General features: G+C 38.3%; 1 protein-coding gene across 7 annotated transcripts in view; it reads right to left on the minus strand.

The window, feature by feature from the left end:
- Nucleotides 1-7,886: 7,886 nt before the first annotated feature.
- SYT14 (synaptotagmin 14) overlaps nucleotides 7,887-22,104 on the minus strand; it is a 93,254-nt gene continuing 79,036 nt past the window's right edge. For 4 of the 7 annotated variants that reach the window (XM_030499747.1, XM_030499744.1, XM_030499746.1 and 1 more), the window contains 3 exons: nucleotides 20,749-20,938; nucleotides 18,499-18,555; nucleotides 16,463-17,364 (listed from right to left, as the gene is read on the minus strand). In XM_030499747.1, coding sequence (XP_030355607.1) covers nucleotides 17,051-17,364; nucleotides 18,499-18,555; nucleotides 20,749-20,938 — 561 coding nt within the window. In that variant the 3' untranslated portion in view covers nucleotides 16,463-17,050. Of the gene's footprint in view, nucleotides 17,365-18,498; nucleotides 18,556-20,748; nucleotides 20,939-22,104 lie in introns of all 7 variants that reach the window. The other 3 variants (XM_030499745.1, XM_030499743.1, XM_030499742.1) reach the window with 2 other exon arrangements.

The raw sequence follows: 22,104 nt of genomic DNA on the forward strand, positions 1-22,104 counted from the left end.
GTTTAAACTTCACCTCAGTTCATCCATCAAGCCACCAAGAAAACCTGGATAATGATCAGCTTCAGCTCAATTATTCAGTTGATTCAGTTTTGTCATTGCAAGATGAACTCTCAAATAAAATTTAGATCTCGTGTTGAGTCTCTGCTGTATTTCTTAGCTCCAGCTTAGCTGCTGCTCTACGATAATGGTTAAAGATTTATTTCCTTCCCATGTCTACTTCTGCGTGACACATTCCTGTTTGCCATCCATCCTTCTCAGTTACACACGCTCTCTGCTGTTCACAAGAGGAGGAAAAGACTTTCCTCTCCCTGCTTGCAAGGACCAGATGTTGCCAGCTCAGCCCTCATTGAACTATTGCTCAAGCTCACCTTACTCCACAAATGGCTTCACTGAGTGCAGTGGGACTGCTCAGCCTGAATAAATCTGGCAGAACCTGGCCCTGGGAAGAAAAGCCAAAGACAAGAACCAGCACCAGCCCAACTTGAGCACAGTCAGAAGCAAGGAGCCAGGTTTCTGTTCCAGTCTGGAAGGAGTTTGTGCAAGATTACCAGAGGATTACATGGAACTGGAAGTGCGATTTGCTGGTGGTAGTCTGCGCGAGCAATTCATTATGGTGAGCCAGGGCAATACACCCCGGTTGTGTTTAATAGCAGTGCAGCACACCCTCTGAAGGATATATCATCTTAAAGAAGAAATCCCAACAGCTGAAAATCTGGATGCTAAGAAATGTACCTTTCAATTACAAAGTAAATTATATGAGCCTCCTGTGTGTGGTTCTGCTCTCAAAAAGCATTAGCAGCTTCTTTCTGCATCACAGCAATGAGAGCCATTTCTTTACTTAGAGAAGCACAGTAAATCAGAAATAAAAGATCCTCAGGAAAAATATCTTGGCAGCAATTCCTAATCCGAAGGGCACAAAAGGAGTTAAGAAACAGCAGACCATAGCCAACAATTAAGAAATAAATTGGTAGGAGAAATGATTCTAGGAGCCAGAGTGGGTCACAGTAAGTTAAACCGTAGACTCTGTCTGTTGTCTGAAACTATTCCAAAAGGAAAATTATTTCAAGAGAGAAAGATAAATATCCTCGAATAATTCAAACCAAAAATCAAATATAAAAGCAAGAATATTATTTAGTTGGATTCCAAGTCCTTATCATCTTGAAGGAATTAACCACTCACCCAGGTTTTGCTCTCTGTGCCTGAAGTACGGAGGCTGGAGAGAAAAGCTCTAGGGGAATGCAGGGAATCTCAGGCAGGACACTAAACTTAAGTTTCTTACTCAGTTTACATATTGTTTATGTATTTAAATATAGTTGGTTTTGCCTCCCAAAGTCTGATCCAGGTAACTTGGAACACATACTATGTTTCAAAGTATATTTGTACACAGGAAATAATCACTTCAATAATTCCTAGATACACACATCTGAACACAGATTTGAGGACTGAGTTTTATTCTCAGGGAGACTATACCCAGCAGCAGGGTCCTCTTAGCCTAAGACTGATTCACCTGGTGCCGCTTTAGCAATTCCACATGCAGGTGTAAACGTTAAGGCTTTTAATAATCCCAGTACTTGGTATGTCAGCTCATTCTGTGCCTGTGTGCGAGGAGTTACACACATGCTATGAGGCTAATACCACAAGTAAATGCAGAGTTAAAGAAGGAACAAACCAATCACTATCTCTGCTAGTTTAGTAAGAATCTAGCTTTAACAGATCGCATTACAAAACCTAAATGAACGGATTTGCTCTTTATTCGTTCTCATCAGTAAAAGCCACCAAGCTAGTCACCTACCATTGCTGCTCTGGGGCCGTCCTGGTGTGAGGCAGCATAACGCATCAGCGTTTCAAATGCCATGTTGAAGTATTTAAGCACTCATATAAAGTTTGACTTGTATATTTTGTTTAATCTCTGAAGTAAATGCCTTCGTATGCATTCAAGAGGCTGTTGCTTTTAAAGGGACTTCTTTTTCAGCTGATAAAAGTACCACACACTAAAGGTGGTTTGAAATAAGAAATGAGAGGATCCCCTCTGTGCACACAGTAACTTAGGTTTTGGGCTTCTCCAGGCTGACACAATTCTTTTCACCTGGTGAGATTCAAAGGCAAAGAATACCAATATCTGTAAAGCATCAGTTTTCCTTCACTTTTGTGCTGCCAAGGACTTTTCCAGTCATGTTTCTTTTTCCAACCATTAGCTGTATTTAGAAATAGACATATGTAAGAAATCCAAAAGAACTAATGGCTGTGGAAATATCTACCTATGGAAAGCAGCAAGTCTGGAGACCTTCCTCTTGCCCAGTCTATCTGAAGAGCTTCATAAACTTGTTTGAAATTATTCTGCATATCAGCAAGATTTTTCAGACAAAAAAAAGAGAAAAAAACCCTTCAACTTAGTTGAATTCAGTGTAAGTCAGTTCAGTTTAGTTAAGGATTTCTTTACTTGCTCAGTGGCTATTTCTCAGTATCCATGTGAGGGTTATTACTAAAATAGATGAGCCAGCTACTCCTCCTACAGGTCAACAAGCTGAGATCTTTGTTGATGAGAAAATGGTTCTGGGCTTTCAGAAAGTGCCATATTTTTCAATGCTGCGGCCTGACTGCACAGTATTTCTGAAGAGAAACACGCATTTTCTGCTATCCCTTGCAGAAGGGATAAAACTGTGATCTCAATTGTTTGCATTCATTAAAGATCTTCCAATATATTTCATAAGAGTAGGTTCTTTAACCTGAAGGCTTTGGACAAATTCCAACTCAATTACTGTCTACCTGAAATTTCTCCTGTTAAATTAGGACTGATGTATTTGTCTCTTCCCTTAAACTGGTGAGCAGCAGTGGCTTGAACTGCCAAGAGCTTTCTAGGCTTCAGCTTCCAACTGGCTCATTTCAGGTTTAGGATAAGAACACCAACACACTCACTTGACACAGGGCTATACACTGCAATTAGTATTTGTTAAATGTTGCAAATATCCATTTATAAGAGGAAATATTGGTGTGAAAAGCATAGCTCCACATTGTATCTAGAAAAGAAACCAGGTAAGAGATGATGTGCAGTAACTTGTTGAGAAATCGACTGATGAGTTGGTGGATCCAAGCGAAGGCTGAAGACCTACTTGCAGACCACCCTGGCATGTTAAGATGTTTTCAGATCCACCCCTTGCATAAATGACATTTCTGCTTTTTGCAGTAGGCAGAAGTGTTTGTCATCCAGTGGTTACATGGACTGTGAATTCATTGAATCATTTCACAACTCTTGTTCTTTTGATTGCAGCGTTTACTGGTGATGCTTAATTTGGGTTGCCCAGAATGACAATGAGTGGTTTAAGCATATTCTGTATTTCAGGCAGTTGATGTAGTAGAATCGTGGAATCATAGAATGGTTTGGGTTGGAAGGGACCTTAAAGCTCATCCAGTTCCAACCCCCTGCCATGGGCAGGGACACCTTCCACTAGAGCAGGTTGCTCCAAGCCCCTGTGTCCAACCTGGCCTTGAACACTGCCAGGGATGGGGCAGCCACAGCTTCTCTGGGCACCCTGTGGCAGCGCCTCAGCACCCTCACAGGGAAGAGCTTCTTCCTTAGATCTAACCTGAACTTCCCCTGTTTCAGTTTGAACCCATCACCCCTTGTCCTGTCGCTACAGTCCCTGATGAAGAGTCCCTCTCCAGCATCCTTGTAGCCCCCTTCAGATACAGAAAGGCCGCTCTGAGGTCCCCACACAGCAATAGAGCATAACAGAGTTAATTCTGCATGTCTACCTTTTGAGAAAGCTTTCAGTGAAATATTATGCATAGTTAGAGAGGATGGAATATGGACTCAGAGAAGAAGAGAACTATTTCTGGCAGTGAAATGCCTGCCCAAGTGCAGGTCACCCCATTCCATGGAAAAGGCAAGAAGGCAGTGGAGGAGCAAATCTGCGTGTGAGGTGTGCTTGGGTACCAGCACCTCGGCTCGTTACAGCTAGACTGCAGACAAATGCTTTCGAATTACCTTCAGCAATTGCTCTGTCTCAACTTCTTAGTGGTGCTGGTGCTCTCACATCAGTCACAAACCACCACGTTCCTCTCAAAGGGCTCCCTGGCGTCCAAGCATTGGCAGTGGCAATCCAACAGTAACTCAGGGAACAAGGGCAACCCATGTCCTTGCAGCAGATCCTGTTGTGGGATAAGTGTTCCAGGAGTGGATTGTTCTTGGAGGTTTAGAAACCCCAAAATAACATCAACCGTGTTAGAAGTACAGAACTTTAAATGATGCCATTGCTATACATTTTCTAATTGATTTTTTTTTAAAGGATGCATTATACTAGGACCAAGTAGCAAATTCTGTCCTATCAGAACAACTCTCTCGTGGTGTTTCAAAAGCATTTGGATTCATTTCTGCCTACCCCTATGGATTTCACTTCTTGAAAGTTTTTCAAACTAAGCAGAGAAATGATTGTGTAGATTCCTCACAGTCAGCAATGTAAAATGTGTCCATACTCGTAATACTTTTCTCAGGCAGTGGTTTCAGCGTCATATTTAGATGAGCCAAGCGTGGATTGCCTGGGAAAGGACAGCTCAGCTCCAGCTGTGCAATTCCACTCTCCTTGCACTGGCACTGGCACTCATTTAGGCTCTGATTCAATCACACTGGGGAACTGATCCCACTGAAAACTTCTTACAAGTCATCTTAGGCTTTATCCTGCTCCTTCAGTGACTTGTTGATAGCAAGAACCATAGAAAGACTTTGTAACTAAGGTGTTCAGCACACATTTCCGGCATGTTTAAACATAAGCAGAAAAACATTCTTCTGAATATAATACCACATGCAGCAATTTCTCTATAGTAATACTTCAGAGAGAATATTTCACACTATCTTTCAACAGAAGAAATGAAGGGCATCAGTTTTACTGATGAATTTAACAGTGTGATGGGTGATTCAGTTTCACATGACATGTGAAAGAAAATGTCCGTCAGTGACATAGATGAAAATGGTAATTTTGGCAATAAGGGCCAAGTAAATCAGATAAGGCTCCAAAGCCAGGCTGCCTCAAAAGTGGAATTAAAAGCTGTTCCCAACTCGCAGTCCCACGCTTAGACCAACAGACACCAGCACACCCTCGCCTCGCTTTGTTAACAGGGATGCTCAAGGGTCTGGAACCAGCCTGATTTCCATTTCCCCATCGATGCTACTGCTTTACAAGATACACCGGTGCTGTTGATGACAGGAGCCTGTATTCGCTGACAAGCCTTCTGTGAAGAAGTTCAGTTAAAACCCCATGTGCTTGGAAATAAGGAAACATATAGAACAACTTCATCCCAACTGTCGGCTTGGCTGTATGCACAACAGATGGTGAAGGCTGAATGGTTAATACTATTCCTTAGCCTATTGGCCTGGCTTGTGTACTCCAAAGTGGTTTATATTGTTTCAGAAAACTGCAGCAAGATTGTGTGATGATTTGCCACTGAGGCTTACTTAGATCTAGCTACATATTCATGCCCTTTAGCCTCACTGACTGATTCGGAGCTTTTTTAAAGAGCTGATTAAATGGCTTTATCTGCCTTTTTTTTTTCAATATAAATATGAATGATCTCTCCGTTCTGTATCTCCCTGATTTCCCAAGAATGCCAGACATTTTCTGGTGAAGGCATTAATTAGCAAAGGCTTGTGTGAGTGACATTTTAGTCTATTGGTACTTTAGGTCTCTGTGTAGGCAGATGAAAATGGTGTGGTATCATAGAAAATGTATACTCTAATAAACAAATGGGGCACAAATCTGGCCTCCTTCGGCGTGTTTAAGCCCGCTCCCTTTCTGAACTGTTGAAACACTGCAACAAGAACTGACAGGATATCACTTAAAGCTTTGATTACTGACCCATTATTATCTTTTATACTCTTATTTGATGCATTTATAAAGCTGATTTGGCCAGAAATTCTGTATTTCTGTTTAATTATAAGCAGTGGGCTACAGAGATGGAACTATCTTCATCTCAGTTCTTGAACCCAGGACTTTCTCAACCAGGAATGAAAGACAATATGAAGTTTTCTTATTTCACCTTTGCAAAATTAAAAGCAGAATGTCAGTTGTGCATAATGCGATGAAATCATATGAAAGGCTACGAGGGGACATTTTTATTCTGCCTCTAAAATATACATATTAGTTCACCATGGTCTTACACAATTTGACAAGAGGGGTTTTATTATTAATAAGATGATATGTAAAAGCTTCTAATTAAGCAGAAACCAAACCAATGTAAACTATACTCAGAACACACAAACCTATTAGGTTTTGAATTTAATAATAAACCATTTCTGTAAAGCCCAGCTGATTTGCTGCATGATCTTACCAATAAGAGTTTATTTCACTTTTACATTTCTTCTCTCTTCTACCCTTCCTATTCTTAATGCTGATACAACAGCAAACTTGGTTTTTCGAATCCCTATGCTTCAATGTAGTCACTCAAATAGGTAACAAAATGTCTTAGTAGCGGCTTCATTAATTTTGGGGAAGTAATTATGGGTAAAATGAAATGTCTAATATGAATCAAACGCTGAATTAGAACTGCACTGTTGGACTGTAAACCCAAAAACACTAGAGGAAGAAAATGCATACTACAGATTTCAGCAGGAGAAATACTGAATAGCCCCTACCCACAGGAGCTTTTGGAAACAAGTAACTAGGTGACTGCAAAGAGATTTTAAATGCTGCCTAATGTGGAATTTGCCACACGAAGACAACTATTCAGAGGAAACATTTGACAGGTAAAGTTGTATCTGTATCGAAGTGACGGAAATTGGCTCTACCTGTCCGAAGCAATCACTATTTAACAACTATGAGCATTGCATGTAATTCTGCTCAGCTACAGGAATGAAACATGGCTGGCTGAAAGGTGCCACACATGCAGCTGAAAGCTGAATTTGATTCATGGGTGTATTAATGCTTTTTCCTGTGATCTTTGAGCAGAAAATGGTTATTTATAAATAGTGAACAACTATCACCATACAGTTAACATCTCTATTCCACTTATTCTGCCATGTTCTCATGGCTTCATAAATCCTCACTTTTTAAACAAACATCTAATAGTTTGTTTATCTCTTAATAGATCACCTCTTAATAGATCTCTCATAATCTGGAGAAAAGTAATTGTGGTTGGGGTTTTTTCTGCTAGACAAGGGTACCAGATGTCTTGCGACATCTCCTAAACGATATGGACACACGGCAAGTGCTCCTCTTGAAGCTTCCGAAGTACCAAATATATACCAGTCTCCATATGGAATGACAAGTTATTTTTATGTACATAGCCTTTTGAAAATGCCAGCTTTAAGAGCAGCAAGTACCATGTTGTCTTATTTGTGGGAGTCCCAGGATCTGCACAGATGATGATGATGGTTCCAGATGATCAGGATCACACAGCAAAGAAATGCACCCCTTTCTCCACTTTCAGATGGTTAAAGTCACTGGGCCGTGCTCCTTTCATCTGCAGAAATGGTAAGAAATGATAGAAAGTTTTTACACTGAGTCTTCCTATCTTTAGGAAAGATGCTTTAATTCTTGTAGCAATTTTTTTTTCATGTATGCTAATATGGACTAAAACGTACATATATTCAGGCACATCCTAAAGCAGAGCTGCCATGAGAGCCCAGAAAGCTGTTTTCTAATACATACCACAAAAATCATTAGAGGATATTATAGAAGATTGAAGCTGTGTCCCAGTAAAAGTCTAGTTGTAACTTACAGAAAGTGTTCTTTCATGTTTAAATCAAACCTCACGTATTTCAGCCTATTTAGGAAGTGGAAGCGAAGCATAAATACATTAGATGAGATCTTTTCTGAGACATACACACAGGACAAAGAAGCAGAGAGAATCACAGATGACCCCAGAAGAAAACTGTATAAAGTCAAACAGAACGATCACCTGAGTGTGTCTTTATTTGCCAGTCTACACATCGTGTTTGTCTGAACATTGTCACACTGGTTAGTTTAAAACTCTCTAAGTAGAAGATTCAGGAGGACATCAACAAAGACTGTGAGGAACAGAAAGGGAATTGGGGACTCTTAAGGAATTCTGAGACAGAGCCAAAAAGTGTGTAAGGGCCAGGATTAGGTGGCCAGAATTAAATCAGGTTTTCTTCTCTTTAATGCAGACAGCAGTTCAAATGGTTGAACAAGCACTACCATCTTCCAGTGAAGCCTATTCCACTTGGTTATGATCTAATGAATTCCAAAGGAAAGTGACAACAACTGGTTTTAAAAGTGATTTCTCCTTTTTTTTTTTCCCAAATAATTTCCAGCAATTAAGTTCACATGCAAAAAGCTGATTCCACGTACAGAAAATACTCTGAAATAACTGAAGGATACCCATTCCAGTCCTCAAACTGACAAAAATACACTTCACAGTCATCAATACAAATAGAGGAAGCAAACAAAATACAAATCCACAGCTGCAAAGCTTCAGATACACAAAATGACTATTTTAATGTTGTGACAGATCCATAGTTTGAAAATATACTAGAGCATGTTTTCATCAAACTAACATGGGGTTAAGGTTACCTGTGCTGTACAGGTACGTGTGACTAAAACCAGCTGGTGGCATTCTGCCTCTCCCCAAAATAGTAATGGGATGCATATGCTGAAAGTCCATATGAGAGAAATGACAACATGAAACTGAACTTGCACACAGGAAACCCTTAAGATTAATATACAGGAGCACAAAAATGATAAAAGCAGGTTTTTGCTAGGGAATAATAAAGAAAACAAACCAACAAGCATCTGACAACACATAACTGGAAATACTGTAGATACACTGCGACACTTCATTATAAACCCCACTGGCGATTTACAATCTGACACCCAATATGCAGATTCATTGCCAGAACTCCCGTTTTCACCTGCTTGTGGACCAAAATGCCATAAACCATACGTCTTCATCTGGGTTACGACGACAGTTCCCAACAAAGTCCTTAAACTTTAATAAGCTGCATAAACAGTTGCAAACGGTCATTTGCTCTAATTATATTACTGTCAAAATGGAAAAAAAGAAATATTTGAGACTTAATTACTGCTTCTTCAACTTAAAACTGGAGCAGAAAAGCAGCTCAAGGAATTCTGAAAATGGGGGTGAATTCAAACGTGGGCATTAGTCAAGGGCTCCAAGGTTCTGTACAGCAATGAAAGTACGGAAACAAAATAAGCAAATTCAAGAAAGGAAATAAGCACTGGTATTTCACCTCAAAAAACTTCAGCAAAAATGCTTCTTCCTAAATGCAGATAATTAGGAGCATGGTTGACGACATTGCTGCAAGATACCCATGGTTTATAATCTTTGACTGAGATAGAAAAATAATTCTCTTGCTTCCGTGCCAAACAGGACTTGCAAATATAACCTATTCCCATTAAAACTGTGCTTGGTGTCTTAAATGTTTAAGGCTATACATGCATTGAAATTTAAGGAATTTCAAATTGAAACAGTAGTTGAAAACTGTGTTCTATCACATAAATTCTACAACGAAGAGACTCTGGTAAGAAATGTACACACAATGCAGCATGAGTCTGTTTCTCTAAGACCAGCATACATTAGACAGTTATTATATATCATCAGGACTCCAGACACAGAAAAGCCAAATCTGTTCTCAAGTGTTGCACACTTCAGATAGAGTTATAAAATGGGTAGAATAAGCTAATTTGACAGCACTGACTGACTTATATTTTTGCTTTTGCTTTGTGATGGGCTTTTGATTAAAGTGCACAAAGAAATACAACTGAAACACTTTGCTAGTGATACAATAACACACAACCAGTCAGAAAAGAGGTATCTTGAATTCTCAGCTGTGAGTCACATTTACAGAAGCCTATTTTATATTTGTTCGAAGAGATCCATTATATCATTTCTGTCTTTAAGTAATAGCAAGTCCAAACATTACTTGTCCAAAGAATTAGAAACAGACTTGGATCTTTGGTTAACACCACGTGACACTACATCAGACACAGGAATCAATCAAGAATAAACAGTCGTATAAGGAGGTTTCTTGGAAAGGGGGGTGAGGAAGGGAAGGGGAAAACTCTGAATTCAAATTGCGTTGGACTGAACTGCCACTTGAAACCTCCTCTACTAGGAATAATCAGGTTAAGACATCTCTTCAGTTGCAGTGACTGCTTACACACTAGAGCTGTAGTTTCTCTACATATTAGTTTTATACAAAAGAAAGAAGGCACCGAGTGCATCGGTGGCATACAGGCAGTATAAAAGTATGCAAGAAAATGCTACATACTGTATATTTAATACCTTTTAAAAATGCGGTGAATGTGTGCTATCTCTATGCAATATAATGATTCACAAATCCAATTCCTTATATTCCAATGAAAGAATGATTTAAAATGTGAAAGACATTTTAATAATCTTGCTGATAGCAGCACGATTCAATATTGGTATTCACTAAGATCAGCTATTAGCTTATAGTCACCAGAAAGCAAGTTCAAAATCACTGAAGATCAAGGGAACTATAATCTATAACCACACTTCTGGAACAGAGCCAGCAGCCTTTACTCATGACAGATGTCCCATGAAGAAGGGAGAGGAGGCTCAGTTTTACCACTGTTGTTCATGTTCATAGTGCCTTTCTCTGAGTCATCCTGGAGAAATAGATGGAATTGCTTATAGGGAAAGGTACTACATAGCATGAGAGACACGTGGTTAAACCAGGACCTGAGTAAAAGGCAGTAGGTTCAGGCCCTTAGTCATTATATTAGCACTTTAGATTGTGTAACAGTGATATAGCTTGCTCATAGAGCATTTTATTTTACATTGTTAAATCATCTTATATAAAAATAGGTAAGAAAGCTCTGTAAGAAAGTATATAGACTATATAAGGAGAAATCTCTCCTTAAAAAAAGCAAAGAAAGGGAAAAAATTGAATAAAAGGTTTCACTAATTACACTTTGTCATGAAAATCACATTAAAAACAGTTACCATAAACGAAACAGTACTGAGCACTAATGAACCTTGTGGTTTACTGGAAAGGACAGCAAACTAGCTGTACAGTAAAAAAAGATCTTTGCTCTAGCTCCTTTTTTGTAAATATTCCCTAATACATTCAACTGCTTAGAAATTTTCTTAAAATGTCATAATAGCAAAATTTGCTATCAACACTTGTTCAAAGCCCTGCTCCTTGCTCACACAATGGCCTAGAGATTACATCTCAAAGCTACGGTCGTGCTTTTAGTCAATTCAAACTCCTATTTTGGAAATGAACCAAATGTTACAAAGCAATCCACTTTAAACCCTCGGCATGCAGACAGTGTCCACAGGATTCACAAAACATGGCAAAATAAATAACCTGCTACAATGGGCAAGGCTCCTGTCCTCAGGTATAAGAGAAAAAAAGGATGACATTAATTACATCCCTGAATGTCCATGAGGTATTCCTTCAGCGGTATGGTATTACTGCTTCTGCTCTCCTGAGTAGGCTCTTCAGACAGGCAGCTTTTGGAGGCTTTATGTCAACTTGAGCAGTAGCATGCTTCCAAGGAGGTGAATGAATTCTTCCTGCTACTAGGCCAGCCTTGCCCATTTCCTGGGCATAGCCATTTCCTAGTCTTCATTCCTGACAGGAGCAAAACTACCTGCTTTCCTGATTCCTGGCACATTCCTCTGCGTAAGGATCTTACTTCTATATTATACCAGCATAAGCCTGCACAGGAAAACCTGATCTAGCATGTATCAAACCAATTTATTAATTCAACCACACCATGTTATATATGAACTAAGCTTGCTAGAGTTAATATAATGATGCCATATTCAGGTAGGCATAATATACGCAGACGCAGGTAAGATTTCTGCATAGTCTGCAGAAAGGAAGAAACCCTGCTTGAACTTAAGGAGGGGCAGTGATAAGTCCATAAGGCTAAACTAATCCATATCACTGTAGGGCAGCTGGTACTGACCCTGAGTAAATAAACATCATCTACCCTGCTTACATCTGTAAAATACACTAAGTTAGAAGGCATGGAATGCCCAGACAGACTGGTGCTGCTTGGAATGCATAAACTCCCACAGTTCACATGTCCTGGTTTCTCTGAGTAGGGTCCTCTGAGGGCCACAAGGCTTCAATAGTGGAATTTGAGTCACTTTTCCTGCCACTGTACGAAGCCATCTGTTACTTCACTGCTCTCGCTCTCAGACGACATCTCTTCATCAGGCATTAATTCACTGACAAGCAAACACTACAGTGCCTTTCCCCTCTGAAACTACCATCATAACAAAGTAGTCTGAAATCCAGCTGTGATGCACTACAAAATCTGGCAGTTGAGTTAAATAGACCAAAAATACAGAACACTCTTGATGGCTTGCTCTAACAATGAATTTGCTGAATGTTCCAGTTAAAATGATCAAGATGTTTGGGGACTGCTTTAACAGTTTTAATATTAAGTTTTAAAAATATTTCAGAAGCTGAGGAAAAGGAAAAACAAAAATAAGAGATAATGATTAAATAGCAAGTATGTGACAGTATCTGGATACTTGGTTTTACACCTCCATTCATAACTGAATTCCCATTTGATGGTGTTGCAGGTGCCACACTGTAACACTGCTCTAACCTACTGATCCTACTGCACTTCATCCTTTCATGGTCAGGTTTACTCTCCTGTTGATGCCCACAGGCTCCCCAGATTAACATTAATAGCAGGCAGGCATGCACATCAATGGGAAAATTAAACAGATGTTTAGCTGTTGAGAATTCAGCTTCAGGAGGAAGTCAGTGTGCCTTACAAGGGACAAGCCATAATTTTAAAGACTGCTTTAAACAGGACCCATTATTTTCCTCCAGAAAAGTGTTATGAAAAAGTAAAGGATTCAATACAAATCTCATTTAAATGAAAGGGCATTCTGCTGTTAGTTTCAAGTTGGAACAGCTCAGGCCAAAAGGCTTCCCCTCAAATCTCATTCTCTGATTTTACTGCAGATTTTTTGTTAGAATTTGTAGGTATAAGAGCAATCTGATTTCAATTCCTACATTAAAATGTCTCCTTTGAAGAAAAAAAAGTTTTCTTTTTCTGCTTCAGTATGTTAAACCTGACGGTTTGCATTTAGAAATCTTAGGGAGTTGGACAGATCATAGAAGTTTTGCAGCAGTACCTTACTGCAAGAGGTGCAGAGTGCCTTTGACATCTAAGGTCCAGTGACTGCACAGACAGCTTCTCAGGGTGCTGGGGAGTTTGCCAGAGCAAGTCATTAGGGAGAAAAGAGAAAAAATCAGTAACACAAACACAAATTCTAGACGACAGCAAAAAATTGCTCCAAGGGTGTGAAAAATGGGAAGGTTCTGATGCTGGCACTGCATGCTACCATCAGGAATGGTTGTAAAGAATTACAGGCGAAAATATCTCCTACAGTAAATGCCACAAAATCTGCTTTCAGCTCAAGTATTCTCTACATTGATAAACAAGGTTCAGTTCCAATAAGAGCACATACATTCATTCCAAGGGCTTAACATATTTTGAAATCTAATTAACGAGGTTAGAGGATTTTAATTGGATTTAGAAATCATGTCATATTTTTCCAGTAGCAGAACTTACACTTTGCCTGACGTCCACCTTTGCAGCGTGGTTACAACATGGATATCATTCTTCTGCACAGTGATTTCATGCTTGACTGTACTGCCCTTCACAATCTTGCCCTTAGTACAGAAAGGAACTAACCATGTTCTTCATATTTACAACACTTTAAGAAGGCCTATGTGAAATCTTCTAAACATGAAGTCAAATAGATCATATACCAAAAGGATGCAGTATTTTCAAGAACAGAATCTGTAAGATCGTCACTGTTCTATGACTATTTAAGGCTACACTGTCAGGAAACAGATTCAATTCAGGAATTGTAATCTCCACATGGTATATTGGCACACAGAAAAGTACTTAATTTGATAAGTTCTTCCAAGTACTTACTGTACTTTTGAACAAAGGTAAACAACAAAAAGCTACAAATAAAGAGCACAGACAACTCCGAGGAAAACACAAATGCCTCTAATTTGTTTCTGATACTTTGTTCTTCAGAAATTCTGTTCCAGGCTTAAGACCTAACTGAATGCACAAAAGCACACTGGATGTATAAGCCCTTATGCAGGGTTTAAGAAAACCGATATCTAAAAGGCTGATTTCAAATACAAAAGTATAGGTTTGCATAAAGCAACAAGAAAAACAAATTTGAAATAAATCATAAGAACGGGATCCAGGAAGAAAACCAACATGACATCTATTGATACTCTAACTAATTCATAAAAAACCCAGGGCAAATCTAATTATTGGCGTGACTGGTTTTGCATGGCAAATCCATATTCCACTGCCTCAAAATTGAACATTCATTTTCATTCTTTATACATTCAGTTCCCAGCCTTTGTACAGTATAAACCCAAGTAAGCCAAACCTCCTCCTGAGAAGCACAGACTGGACCTGCATACCATGGGAGAAGTCACACGATCTAGAGAGAGTCCTCTGTCCAAATGTGCCCAACATATATATATGGACTATAAATCTCTGCTGTGTCTAAATTAAGATTTTAGTGTCTTAGAAATTGGAATGGTTAGACGTAAAATTCAAGCAATGCAACCTACAAACAGAAAGCCAAGTCACAACACAGTTTGTTTAGTTTGGTTCTGTAAGAGGTTATTTGCTGCACCTTCCAAACTTTCTTCATTTATTCGGTGGTGGTGGTAAGTATATTCTCCATTGGAATGAATTTTCTCAGTTCTTGCTGTTAAATACTGTACATTATTTTATAAAGCACAACCTGTACAACCATCAAGAGATAACTTTCAGCTTTAGGAAAGAGTATCCAAATATCCACAAACAGAATGAGTAAAAACACTTCCACATCAATTAAAAAATTGCTATTGAACAGCCTCTATGTCAGTGTTTCTATTTTATGGAAAGCTGAAAGGATTGGGAAAATCTGAGCATTTTCCTTATGCATATAAAATTAATGTTGATTTTTTATTAAATTCTACACTCAACATCACATTTCACAAACTGAGCAACAAAAAATACTGAAAGAGATAACTTGTATTGTATTACTGCAAGACCATTCCTGTTTAAAGAAAGTTTTTGCATTATCTGTATTTAGTAAACAAAGCTTCTGTAAATGAAGCAGCAGTGCAATACCAGGGGAGAAAAACCCAAAAAGGCCTGTAATAATGTTTTAAATCTTTAAATCAATAAAATCTGAAGGCCTGGCTCTGCAAAGAAACCCCTCCAAAGGCACCAAATAAACCGTGAAGTGGAATTACAGTATCTATTAAAAAGGACTTAATGAAATTATTAATCAGTGTGAGAATGTGAGAACCATGTCATATATCTTTATTATAGAATACTCATGGTCTCGATCTCACTGTACTTGACTGTCTGTATACCCTAAAGCCAGGATTGTTTACAAGCATTATAAAGAAAATCAAGAGAAAAACACTTGTCCTAATGAGAACGCTCTAGGCTCTCACTAATTCTCGCAACACAATCCAAAATTTCACTCTTCTAACCACCAAGTCCTACAACACTCAGTGAGATCCCATATTAGTAAGACACCACCATCATTTATAAGAAAAAAAATCACTTGCTTTCCATACAGCAACAATTAGATGAAACTTCTAATTACACACAAAGAGAGTATTTGAATTGGGAAGCTTTTTAAAAACACGTTTTCTCAATAATCCACAATGAATATAACATGAATTATATTCAGCAGCCAGTAAATTAGCGTGATTCTTGTGAAAGTATTTGGGACAAATAGGAATCTCAGAAGCACTGGTATTTCCCCAATTTCATTGGAAGCCATGAGGGTTTATCTGATGGCAAACTTTCTTGGGATACTGTGGCTTCTCAGTTGTGTCATTAGAAAGCTGTGTTTCCCAACCTGAACATAAGCAAAGCAAACTTCTACTTTGAGTGTGAACATTCATTCAATTGCTGGCAAATCTCTAGAAAAATAACTTACTGATAGTTCTCTTCTCCAAGAAGAAAGGTAAAAACTCCTGGTCTGCTCTCTACTTCCAACAAATAGCATATGGTAATAACTATAACAGCTCAGAAGAGATTCAAACGGATACCTATTTCAACCCAAGCCACAGTATTTGGCATTCAGTCAGAGTAGTTCAACTGCTGCCACTTCCTTAACGTCTTTCAACCTACCTTCCAACTGCTGACATTTTAAAGAAATCTGTATCAATTTGTTTAATGAAAAAATATTTTAGTAAACTCGTGCTCTATGAGCTTCCTACATTGGAATACATGAATACAGGAAGTGCTTTCAACAGAAAGTTACACAGTTTTACAGTACAACCTGTCTAAGGAGATTTGGAAGGGACCAAACTAATGATCTGGTCTCTTTGGATTAGGCAGAAGTACAGGCAAAAGGGAAAAACCCAATTTATGCCATATATAGAGCTCGTTCCTGTCACGGATTGAAGAAACATTAGTTTGATTTTAAAGTTCACCTGTTGCCCAAATGCTAGGATTTTTCAAACCAACTGCATATCAAAAAATGAAAACTTATTTGTACTAGGCTCCTGGAAAGAAACTCAGTGTAAAACAACAGTATAGAATTATTTGCTATACTACTAAGTGTTCTCCACCGGTAGGTTTTAATTTTGCTCTACAGATCATTCAGTTTTTCTCAAAGTGCAAATGATTGACCTTTAATCTGAACACAGGCAGGTCAGAAGCTACAGTATTAGAGCAATACAAAAATTACACAAAGAGGAGCTTACATTGATTTGGAGAACCTTACATAAAATGTTTCTGAATCAAAAACCACAAAACAAACCCAAACAAATACAGCATCAGGTAGAGGGGAGAGGGACCACTAATGTATCTGTGTACAGCAAGACTTCTTTGTCACCAAGGAAGCGTAGGACTCTAAGTGAAGATTATCTATTAAATCCCGCCAGTTTGCATGTTGTGCATTCTTTATGATGGAATGTTGACCTCAATTTTCAATTTTTACTTCCACAACAAATCTGTTGATTGTTACCAGGGATGATCACCTTCTGGAGACCAAAATCCCTTAGAACCACGACTGCACTTTGTACCATCCGTTATGATTCTAGCAAAGTATGCCATCTACATACTTGCTGTCCTTTAGATTCTTTCATTTCAGTCCAGTGATTGAGTTCATCTTCTCCTGAGCTGTTGAGACCTAAGGAAATCCACCCTATCATCTCTTTTCGCTTCATGCTGCGCTTATTATACACAGACAGTATGAGTGTCACATCTGAAAGCTGAAACAGTGCCACTTGGAAAACGAAGGTTTCTTTGTATACTGGATTTGGCTGTCCTCGGCGGATGGACGTTTTGCATTTGGACATCTCTTGCCCCATAGAGTTCAGCAGTGTTAACTTTACATATGTATCTACAAAATAAATCATATTTTGGAATGTCAGATATCTCAGAACCAAGGTTTTTGAGAATGAGAGATTTATGAGATACAAGGATATGGTATATAGCAGGCTGACTGAACACAGCTTAGTTTAGACACATGGAAAGATGACAAGTAAGCAAAATATTACAAACACACTAACAAATTAACTAGCTTCAGTACCATGTAAATGGTTTAAGCTAAAGGTATACCTCATAACCCTCTTCCCATCAACCCCCTTTACTGGTACTAAACAAACTTAAATTGCATTAACACTTAGCAGGCTCCAACTAGCCACAACACTGTAAAGCATACCACTGAATTTTCAGAGAATAAGAATAAAGAAAATGGAACAAAGGCAACTAATGAAGATAAAAAAAATAATGTTGATAAAACAGCCAGAATGAAATGCTTAAGAATAATCTCTGCATGGATGTGGTTCTCACTTTGGGCTTTTCAATTTGATATATTTTAAAGACCTAAATGTATCAAAGCACATTTAAAGGTGGAAGTTTACACAATACAAAAAGCCCTATTAATTTGTACCTTCATGAAGGAATACATTTAATACACCTTTAAAGAGAAATAATGTTTTGCATAATTTGTACAGTGCTCTTAGGAGGTACACTTAAGAAGCTGGTGCAAGTAAGTGGGGTTAGCACACACTGGGTGTTAGTATTTGGGTAGAAACCCTTATTTTTAAAGCTCTACTCTCATTTGACTAGAATGGCACCAAGCCATGCTCCAGCAGAAGGAGGCGTATTCCATGAAGTTAACTCATTTTAACAAATATAGAACTATATAAAACAATCTGGTGTTTCATTCTTTATTCCTGTCATGTTCATGGTAACAAATAATATTATTAAAAGACTGGAGTGATTTTATGTAGATTTTATGGGAGATTTATGTAGAAAGAAACACAATTAATATTTCCACTTTTTTAGGTACACTGAAATCCCAACATCCATAATCAGAGATAAATGCAACTTTTGCATTACAGAGTGCCACAAATAATAAACATATACTTTTATAAACCAATATGGTAGGCAGCTGTGGATAGCTTTACTGCTGGCAAGTTTTCTTTTGCATGAAAAAGACAACATTCAATTAGTTTCTACAAGAACTCACCTCGGATTATATAAACCTGTCCACCTATCAAGTGTTTTAGACAACAGAACAGTCCGTCTGACAACGGGGGGTGGAAAGCAGTAAAAGAAATAATGACCAGATGTCAATAGTTGGGTGAGAGAGGATCAAAGGTTAAAGTTTAAGAGGAAACACTATTCACTGGAGTGGAAGAACACAAAACCTTCGTAGCATAGATCAGAGAAAGGATCGAACAAAAGGATTGTTGGGTAAAATTTCATGAAATGAAAATTTTGTGCAGTTTTTGTGTAATCTTTAACAAAAATTACACTTCTTACATAATGGTTTACCTTAGCACTGATAGCTACTGGATTCTACAGCACACTCAACATAGAAAGAACCATGCAAATGACTAGGTAATAGAAGACTGGGTAAAAATCACTGTATTTTTTACCAAACCTTATGCTTTTTCATGCAAACTCCAGCATATTAAGAAAAACTGCACATTGTAGTTATACTTCATATATAAAAAGCAATAAAATGAAAAATCACTGAACTGAAAACTAAGCTGGTTTTGCCCTTAGCTTTTATAGTTTCATATATTTGATTGTAATACTTCAGTTCTTGAGTAGTGACAGACTTGGGCACAAGAATGATTCTGATCTAATCTCTAAAAATAGCTGAGGGATGCTTACATCTGAAATTCAACTCTGAGCCTCTATTTAAAATGTAAAGATCTCACTTGCTTGAATCCATGTATTTATGGATTTAATGTGCGTGTGCATGCATACACGCACATTCATTTGATGTGCAAAAGCTCACACCCTGTTTCAACAACATTTGGAAGAATACTAAGAAGCGTCTTTTTCTCAGACAAAATATTAACTGCTACACAGAGAAATAAAGACACGTATCTGTCTTCAAAACACTTACTGACCCCCATTCTTGCATATTCTAAATATTAAGAAAAACTTGGCTTTCTGCAGAGATTCTAGAAGGACAAGCACAAGCCACCTACTGTTTCTTCTTTAAGGGAACACACGGTCCCTTCTCTCTGGGTCTTCTCTCCCATTCATTCCCTCCCTCACCCCAGTGTTCTTGTGCCTTCTTGGCTCTCCCCATCTATTTCTACGCTTCGTCTTCAAATAGATGACTCTGGGACAGCTACCTAATTATATGAAAGTATTAGAGATTCTTTCACTTTCCTTCTCTGGCCACGTTAACAAAGCCTGGCTCCATCAGTGTGAGAAGTATACAGAAATCAAAGCAGAGTAAGGCTGAGCCAAATGTAATTACTGAATAGAAGAAAACATGGGTCAAGAAAGAAAGAGGAAAGCATCAGTCTCAAGTTGTTTGGCTTACTTCCTAAACTCTGAAGACAAAGTGAGATGTGCAAACCACTTATAAAGTGTTGGCAGCCTGCTACATAATCTAGTAATGCCAGATAATCTGCTAGTGCCATACAAATCTGGGGATTAAGAAACAGAAACGGGGCCTAAGACCTGAGCTCTCAACCAAAATCAATAGGAACAGGCAGGTATGTCTGGCTACAACTTACGTACATCAGCCTCATCATGTAAAAACCCATACAAAATAAACCTGAAAAAAGTTCATTACTGAACTTCCTTAAGCTATATCAAAGAATTAGAGACAGTAAAAACATTCTGTGTGTGTGACATTCCATCTGCCTCCAATTTAGAAGTATATAGAGTTCACAGATATTTCAGACAAATGTATTTTTGAACAAATGCTTGAGCACACAAGTCCTTTCTGATGGTGAATATTCCTTCTGCACAATAAATACGCCAAAGGTCTCAATTTGTTTCTCTGTTGTGTTCACTGACATTCCCAAGTTACATATATAACCACCACATCTACAGAGGCACAAAAGCAATTAAAGTCTGCAGTATCAATTCCTCTAGGAAAAGCAATAACTGCTCAGAATGTTTATATTAATACTAGCTGGCATGTACTTTCTCTTTAAACACTAACTTTTTATTCTTGGCCTGTGATGTGAGGCATTAGTAATTTAGCAATTAATCATTATGATAAAGGTAATTTATTAGTCAGTCATCATGAAAAATTTAAACAGTCTTGTCAACTTACAATTAATATTTTGAAACTATTTTTGCTATTTCCCGACTGACTAGAAATATCAAACATGAAACAGATTAGTTGATGATTGCTCTATTTCATTTTGATTGGGTATGACTAAATGATAGGATTGAAGTCCTTGCTACCGAGAGCCCCACCAGTCCAGAAGCATTAGGGTGAAAAAAGATTTTCACTCACTGGGTGGTCTGTTCGCTGCCAAGTTTTTGAAGTGGCTGCCTTTTATCACTTCTGCTGATAATCTTCCAGTTGTAGCGTTATAAAGGAGGCCAAGGAGGATTTCTGGAGCTGAGCCATGTACCAGAGACTGACAAGAGGAGGTACTTTCGCTGCAGGATACTTCTGACATGCTCATTTGAGAGTCACAACCCTAGAAAACAGAACAAAAGTTCTATGTATTTTATGCAGTGATGTTACTGGGGAGTCAATTTTTAGAATTATGCATAGAAAACTAGGAAAGCAACTTGCTGACAATAACAGAAGTTTCATTCAATCACCCAATAAGCAATGTACACCCTTAATACACACTCAGTTTGCACATGTTAAAGCTAACAAAGACTAAAGCAGTCTGGAATTGAAAAAACCACAACTTAATTTTGTGTTAATTTTGTGTTTCTATTGCTTCATAATTTGGGAGAAATACAAGCAGAAGATGAAGAGCAGCCTTTATGGTCCCTGTTTACCTCAGTTGCTAAGATATGACCTGTAACATAATTCGTCAGCATCCTGGATAACCTTAAACACTGGATCTTTTACTTTCCTAAACTCGAAAACGCTAGTGGAATTTTGAAGATAATAAAATTCAGGAAATTCTTATTCCTCTCTTGTAGAGGTTAGTCTCTAGACTGAGAATTTATGAGTAGCAAAACAACAGAACACATGCACATAGAAAAATGCACTGTCTAGAATAAATTAGCTTACAAGGAATTGAATTGATCCAGAGATACAGAATTGCAATAGACCCTTTGTCTTGAGTGGGAAAGGAAGGATGCCATCCTGAAGCTCGGCAAGTGATGCTTTAATTTCCACCTTGCAAGCTTCCAAAAAAATTCAGCTCTCTCATGCATTCTTACCACATCATGTCTGTGATGGGAGCTTCTGACACTCATTTTAACCCCTCATTATTTGCTTTAAAAGAAAATTATACTTTCTTTATGCTGCCGCGCTAGTCATACCATAGCTGTTCCTACTTTCATTTCTTGCTTTCATGCGCCGGCACATAGACTTGTACTTCTGAAAACAAGAAACCGGACAGAACCTTGCCAATGGCACAGCAATTTGCTCAATAGCTGAGAAAAGACTTTTGAATTATCAGTACATCCCCTTAGGATGTACATCCCTCCCAGAAAAGAAGTAATTTGGATCCGCAGATTTTTCAAATATGGCTTGAATCGTTTGGGAATCTGGCAGCACTCTTTCAAGGAGTCACGATGGTTTTGTGAAGCTGATTCTTCCAGATTCCAAATGTCTCTATCATTTCCAGCAACAGCTGACATGGGCACAAATCCTCATCAAGAGAAAAGTTAACTTTAAAAG

Source organism: Strigops habroptila, chromosome 10, assembly GCF_004027225.2.
Source record: "Strigops habroptila isolate Jane chromosome 10, bStrHab1.2.pri, whole genome shotgun sequence".
NCBI classification, from domain to species: Eukaryota; Metazoa; Chordata; class Aves; order Psittaciformes; family Psittacidae; genus Strigops; species Strigops habroptila.